The sequence below is a fragment of the Fusarium oxysporum genome, chromosome XI (genome assembly GCF_013085055.1).
Source record: "Fusarium oxysporum Fo47 chromosome XI, complete sequence".
Taxonomy (NCBI): domain Eukaryota; kingdom Fungi; phylum Ascomycota; class Sordariomycetes; order Hypocreales; family Nectriaceae; genus Fusarium; species Fusarium oxysporum.
The window spans coordinates 2607723-2615098 of record NC_072850.1 but is presented as its reverse complement, the minus strand read 5'-3'; the positions used below and the strand labels follow the sequence as shown (position 1 = coordinate 2615098).

General features: G+C 47.7%; 1 protein-coding gene across 1 annotated transcript; it reads left to right on the top strand.

Annotated features, from left to right (window-relative positions):
* Window positions 1-2519: 2519 nt before the first annotated feature.
* On the top strand, window positions 2520-2924 carry FOBCDRAFT_208880 (uncharacterized protein; the record flags this gene model as incomplete). The annotated part of the gene is made up of 2 exons (XM_059609254.1): window positions 2520-2735; window positions 2805-2924. 2 exons carry the CDS (start codon window positions 2520-2522, stop codon window positions 2922-2924), a joined length of 336 nt encoding a protein of 111 aa, XP_059468106.1.
* Window positions 2925-7376: the final 4452 nt, after the last annotated feature.

Genomic DNA, 7376 nt, shown 5'->3' with positions numbered 1-7376 from the left:
CGTTCATGCAGCATTAGATCAGGTGATAACATGCCTAAGAATTATTGATAATTTAGCACTAGCCCCATGCTCCGACGAAGCATTCCAGGACCTTGTCGCACTTCATCTTGGCTAGCATTTAAGGAGTAAAAACATTGCAAGGGGCCTGATCGAAGACAAGTTCGGCGAGGTATTCAGATATATTAAAGTTTACCTGAAGTTCTGCGCAACCTGCCATGTGACTTCGCTAGGCCACATCCTCCACTGTTATTGACTTGACAGATATGGTCGATAACCTATGGGCAACCAAACTTTATCCGTCGTAATCTCATGGGGTGGAAACGTAAACTGGGGTGAATTCCAGTGTTCATTGATGCTCCCCTAAAACAAGTGGCTTTGAACTCGAGTACCGCGCTTTAGATACCTATTAAAATAACACACTGCTGCAGCTCATTATCGTTTACCTATCCTTTATTTCTTTTAGCAAGCTTAGTACGACGCTTTGTATTCGACTTTAGTGTTTCTGGCGATGCCTGTGAGTTCTTGCAATTATCCCCGGTTCCCCGTTCCTGGGGTTAAATATCGAGCCCTGTCAATGACGCAATTCAATACAAGTGTGACTGGGTATAACACTGCGTATCCACGGGCACGGCCCGCTATGAGAGCTTGTCGATTCCTTTGTGACGACATGTATTTTGGTGGCTCCTCAACTCGTTCCGAGACCTCGGGCACCGCCAATGTTTTTTCGGCGTATTCTATATTACAGGCCGGAATGCGTCTACTGCTTAATACTCCAAGGGAAACCAGAACTGTAGTCGAGCAGAGATCGAAACGTCGAGACAGTGTGCAGTGATTGACTCTATAACTGATGCTCTGGGAAGCTTGGAAAAGTCTGTTATCTTGTTGGCAGTCTCTCTCAAACATTTGGACATCTGAAGACGATGTTGCCTAGTGAGCGCGCCACAGGCGTAAGAACGTTGCGTTTGGCGTCTTGTGTTTGGACTCGCTCAAGATTGAGTTGAGGATGCTACGCTGGTGGCAGTGCTATCTACCTGCACATGGGCCGCGGAATCTCCGGTGGGGATACTCTTTTGCGATTGCCGTTTAGGACCTTACTGCCTGCTGCAGTCCTAGCCTTGGGATAAGATCGGTCTGCGCGTTTCTGCTATCTCTTCGCTCGCTGTGATGGGGTTCGCAAGGTTGACGGAATGATGGACTCTTCGTTTGGGTGCCATGTTCGATAATCACCACCTCAGGATCTCTTCTCGACGTTCCTTACATTGTCGTATATGCAGACGAGTAGCCCCACCATGCCTAGGTGGCCCGCCCGGCTGGGCTGCGGCTGCGAAATCTGGGTGCAGGCTACCAGAGCTAACCAAGCAGCGCACAAGCCGACCTTCAGGTTCTCATCCGAATGCCAGAGGAACATAAAGACTAGGCAAAGTCCTTAACTAACTATGCCTTACGATAAGCCGCCTGCCGGGCTCTGGACCAGTGGCAGATTGACATCCCAGACTTACACCACACGGCAGCAGGCTTTGTTATGGCAACGCATCAGTTTCTGGGTCGGTATAGCTAGGGATCCGGTATTCTTGTGCGATGGAAGCACACGCCTGGTGGAAGCATTCGGTATTTCTAACATGGGGCCCGAGCACTCAGGGGCATGTCTCCTGCTGCCATAGAGTCATTCCTCGGTACTAAATATCAGAGACGCCATGGAGGATGGTCTTCCATGGGACTGTCTTCTAAGATTAGTTCTTCCTTATTCGTAAGTACAGTGTCTTGTCTACCATTTATTCTCGGCTTCCAACTTTGTTCCGTTCTGATCTGACCATGACTGTATCGGTTGACGTTGGCCGGGAAGCAGGTTTGTAGCTACTTAGCAGCTTGTGGTTATAGAGTCCTTTTCATTGCGCCAACACCACTCAGATGTAAGCAACTGGCCTCCGTAGAAGGTCTAGTACCGTATAGTTGTGCAGGAAAGCCACCGAACGGCTGTCGTCCAAGATTATACAGGATAACGCGGAGTTGCCAAACGGTCCTAAGATGCAATAGTTACATTATTTTGAGTAGCAAGCCACAATGACGAGTTATTAAATCAACCGTTTAAATCCTTCAAGATCAGGTCAAATGATGCGTTCCAAATGTAGATACGTCAGAGCGTTTTATGCTCTCGCAAGACGTATTTCAAACCGCCGAGGCACATATAGCGCTAGGCCCTCATACCTTTGTTGGCTCCGGCCTTTGGGAAGCCCTGCTCATAAGCTAGGAGGAATCGGTAAATTCCGAAAGCCTTTTTTGGCAGTTGTGGATGATAGACCCGGTACCAATATCGATTTTTGCTACTGCATATGATTCCAAAGAGGATCGTGCTCACTGTAACATGTGAAAATTGGGAAGACCAAACGTCTATAAAGTGGGCGTCCCTCCCAGATATCTCGCTCATTACACAACTCAATCCATCACGATCAGTCACACTTCTGCGACCTATTCTTTACAAACAAGCAATTGCAAGTCTCAAAACTAGCCTGCAGTACAAAATGCTCTCCAAGAACGTCCTCGCAACCCTCTCCCTTGCGCTCGCCAGCGGAGTCATGGCCAATCCTCCTCATGGTCAACCTGCGTGCTGCTCAAACAGTAAAGGAATTTGCGCTTCCGGTAGGTTGCCGCCAGCTAGGTCCATTCTCCAAAGAGATGAAACACAGCTAACTATCTGGCCATGGTATAGTCTTGTGCACTACTACAGTGGGCCCACTGTATGTATGCACCATCGATAACTCTAAGAAGATCTTGGGTTCTTGCATCAAGGTACTGTAATGGTCTAGGGACCCAGCAGGGCCAACGAAGGAAACGTCCCAGGAGGTGGGGCGACAGCCATATTCAGTGCGCGCGTTTTATTATCTCTGTGCTGGGTACCCGTCTTGCACTCTCTACCAGGAGCCTAGGTAGTTTCGTTGTTTCCAATATATCTGCCCCTCGGTATTGGTTTTTGCCTTTATGGTTTTCCCAATGCCATCTCGCAAATGCGGAGGGGTCTATGTAGAAGAAACTTGTGCCCATACTGGTCCAATGGATTACGTGAGAAGAAGATCTTAATTCTATACACTAATAGCCTGCTATTATACCCTAAATATGAAAATAAAAATATAAATATCTACTCTTGTAAACTAAGTAAGTATTAAGGCAATAATTAAGTAAGGATTTGATTTTTTAATTACTAGATTTTAAAACACAACTAGATATCTTATTAGTACCATATATTAAAGAAAAAACTTTTAAAAATGCAAGGTAGGACTAACCAGATAAAAACAAACTAGGCTTACTTTAAGGTCTTAAGGATAAGACCTAATAGAATAGAGAGATTATATTATAACCCTAGTGAGCTAGGATCTATAAAAGTGCTAATAAATGTGGTCTATATACTAAGGGTAATCTGAGAGGATCGTTGAGGTTGTTTGATCACGGTGATCCTGTTACGACCCCAGCGGTTACGTCACGTGTACCCCACAATTTCACTCCTTTCAAGAACCAATCACGATGCAACCATGCAGGGACGACCAGCGTAGGGACGCCGTCGTCCCATGGAACGAAGCGTCCCAAGGACGACAGCGTCCGCACATATCGTCGTCCTCACATCACACACAGTAGTATATAGAACACATTCATTTGCACTTTCATAGAACTTAGCTCACCAGCTATCAATAAAGCATCTTTACATCAATAAGCCTAACACGCATTACTTGATCATTAAGAAACGTGACACTTCGCATCGCTCAGCATCACGCCCTACGTTATCTGCAAACATAAACCTAGTACGGACTAGTTTACCTGTTTGGAAACCCAACCGTCACACGTTGATAGCTCTTGTTCAGACCGTACCGCGTAACGCTGAGCAATATCCACGCAATGGCACCTGCTACTCCAAACCGCCCTTCAACCGCAGGACGTGCCCAGCACGTTACTCCCCCTGAGGAACCACGACCCCTCGCAGAGGAACTGCAGGAGGTCCCAATGGAAACGGACGAAGAGGACGAGATACAGAGTCCTCCTATTCATCCGAATTCCCATGAGGACGAAGTCAAGAAGCTCAAGAAAAGACTTCGTGACCTGGGAAAACAGCATGACACCCTCCTGGACAACGCCAAAAACAACGCCAAGATCGCGCAAAACAGGATCGAGGCCTTGGAGAAGAAGGTGGCCGACCTCGCCGAGATTGCAGAGTCACTCGGAAAAACAGCTGAGAACAGTCAGAAGCTGTACAAGGAACATATCGAACACACCGCAGCTCTTACTGCTACCGGAAAAGACCCTGGAGAGATCCTTAGACCCCGTCAGCCTGACTCGTTCAACGGCGACGCCGATAAATTACAAGGATTCCTCACCAGCCTTCGGAGTTACCAAATGTACTACCCGATTCAGTTCACCACCGAGGAACTGAGGGTTCGACACGGGATGGGATTCCTCAAGGACAAGGCGTTACGAATGATGGAGCCTATCATCCGCGACTATGTCAATAATCCACCCCACGAACGGAAGCAAATGACCAAATATGTCTATGAGAAATACGAACACTTCGAATCCGAACTCAGGAATGCTTTCGGAATCATGGACGAAAAACGAATGGCGGAAATGAAGATCCGGCAACTCAAACAAAGAGGATCAGCTGCAGACTACCTAGCTGAATACCGCTACCAGGCAGCCAAGTTAAACTGGGGCGAAGAGGCCCATATGGCACAGGTATACTTGGGACTCAAGTCCGAAGTAAAGGATGCCATGGTGAACATTAGGCCCAAGCCCAAGGATTTAAACGAACTTGCCAGCATCGCTGTAGAAATCGACAACCAGCAGTATGAACGACGTAAAGAAAAACAGGCTGAGAAACACGGAGGATCATACAACCCCCGGTGGAACACCAAACAGCAAAATGCCAATCAAGGACGCAAGAGACACGTCGACACTCAACACGGAACTGAGCCTGGACCCATGGTCCTCGGGGCCACACAGCGAGACAACAACAGAAGACCCCGCGACATGTCCAAAATCAGGTGTTACAATTGCAACAGGATGGGACATATGGCCAGCAAATGCCCGGAACCTAAGAAACCTAGAGACCCTAATCGAGGTAAGCAAACACTAGGAGCAACTAACGAACAGGACCCTCAGATGGCCATCAAGACCCAGACACTGGGAATGACACGAAGTCTGTACGACATGGCGGAAACCACCGCCCTGTATGAAGACTACACGCCAGCAAAAGAATGGAACCCGCACCCGGACAGCTCAATCAGAGAGCCCCGGGATATATTTCCCACTTACGAGGAAGCAAACAAAGAGAAACCAGAACCACGAACTAGGGAAATCCAAAATCAACTCCAGAGAGAAAGGCATGCACAAAGGATGCGAGACGAAGAAGCATACCGCAAAAGGATGGCAGAATACAACGAAAGGAGAAAACAGAAACTTCGCGACGATCCTGAATACAGAGAACGAACAAACGCCCGACACAGAAAATACAAGCAAGACAAGAAGAATAGCACACAAGATGCACCCACCGAAACCCTAGGCATGATGAGAGAACAAAGACTCTCAAAACAAGGAACAAAGGAATACCTAGAGGGTCTACAAGGGAAGGACGCTACCCCTAACAAGGGCAAGCAACCCGAAGTACTCAAACAAGTGGATGATATCCCAGTTAGAGTCACCCTACAAGACACCGAGCAGGCATTCCAAAAGGCACGAGAGGCAGGAGCAAAGATCCGCACCTACCACCATCGACAATCCCGCCACATGGGACACAGAGGAGGAGTAGCACGAGAAACCGCACGATACCTCCGCAAACAAGATGAACGCCTGGAACAGAAATGGCAACAACCCTACGAACAACTGTTCGACGAAACAGGCAGCAGGATGTGGACCTCACCCGAAGACAGGTACACCCAGGAAGCCAGAGAACATGGCGAAACAAACAAACTCGCACCCCTGAACATACGCGCCTACCACATGGACACTGCTACAAACCCACTCCACAGGGAACCAAAGTTCAACGTCAAGGACGATGTAAGAACATTTCCAACGCATTCAGAACATGAGGAACTATCGTGGCTCTCATGCAAATATCATTGGTGTAAGGAACATAGACAAAACAAGGAAGACAACGACTGCTTTCCTGTGACGATTCCTGGCACACCGAACGACAAGCCCTACCTAGCAACTGAAACAGAAGGATACCTAGTACACCTATGGTACGAAAATCTCGGAGTAGTGGAATTACGGTTCCATATGCCGTACTATCGCGAGATCCAAAAGAACAAGAACCTCTGCGAAGGAATCAAGCAAATGACGCTGGAAATCACAGAAGTTGAAAAAGAACTCGAAGCCTTGACCTTGAAAGAATGTGCGAAACAAGGAAGCACCTTCAAATCCATCGACTTCGGCGAAGGATTCGATCAGGCTTCAATCGACGACACCAGTTCGGAGGACACGATGCCAGACAGCGAACTCGAAGCCATAGAGGAATTCTTCAAAAAACCTCACGACACCAGAGGGAAGCCAACAGACGAACAAAAGAAAGCATGGCGACGATGGTGCAGATATGAGTTAGAACTCATGAAAGAACGACAAGAACTAAGCGAGGTGGATCACATCGAAGGATGTACGGATCCGGAAAAATGTCACCAACTATACCTCGAAAACATCGGAGCGTTACATGACAGACAGATGACGGAATCCGAAAAATATGAAGCACGTCTAAAGACATCTGAAAAACAATACGAAGAATTGGAAATACGCTTTCAACAGCGACTATTCGACGACGAATTCAGCAACGATTGCACCGACGGCGAAGAATGCGCAGACAGCGACTGCGAACAAACTCACAAGGACGCCTCGGGAAAAGAGATACGCTTCCTGTAACAACAGAGCCACAGGAAAGCGCCAGACAAGGACGGACAAGACCCGTACCTACAAGTGCTCTGGGAGCCACACAAGACAACAAACCCGATCGCCTAGTGCTACGAGCTCAGATCAAGGGAAGATGGCTAAACGCATGGATCGATAGTGGAGCAAAGAAGAACTTCATCGACCCAAGAATAGTCACAAAGCTAGGATTACCATGGAAGAAGAAGCGACTGTCATACCGACTTGTGAATGCGGAAGGACAGTACTTTGATTACAACAACGGTATTGTGGATCAAGAGATTGATCACCTCAAGGTCCGTATCGGAGGAAAGAATCAAGGGATAAGCTTCGACATCATACCTTTGGGAGAGAATATGGACATTCTACTTGGTATGAACTGGCTTAGACGACAAAACCCGCACATCGACTGGAGGACCGGCCAGATCACTTTCCCCAGTGACCCCGACAGCGATAGTAAAACGATCACGATGAGCAAGAAG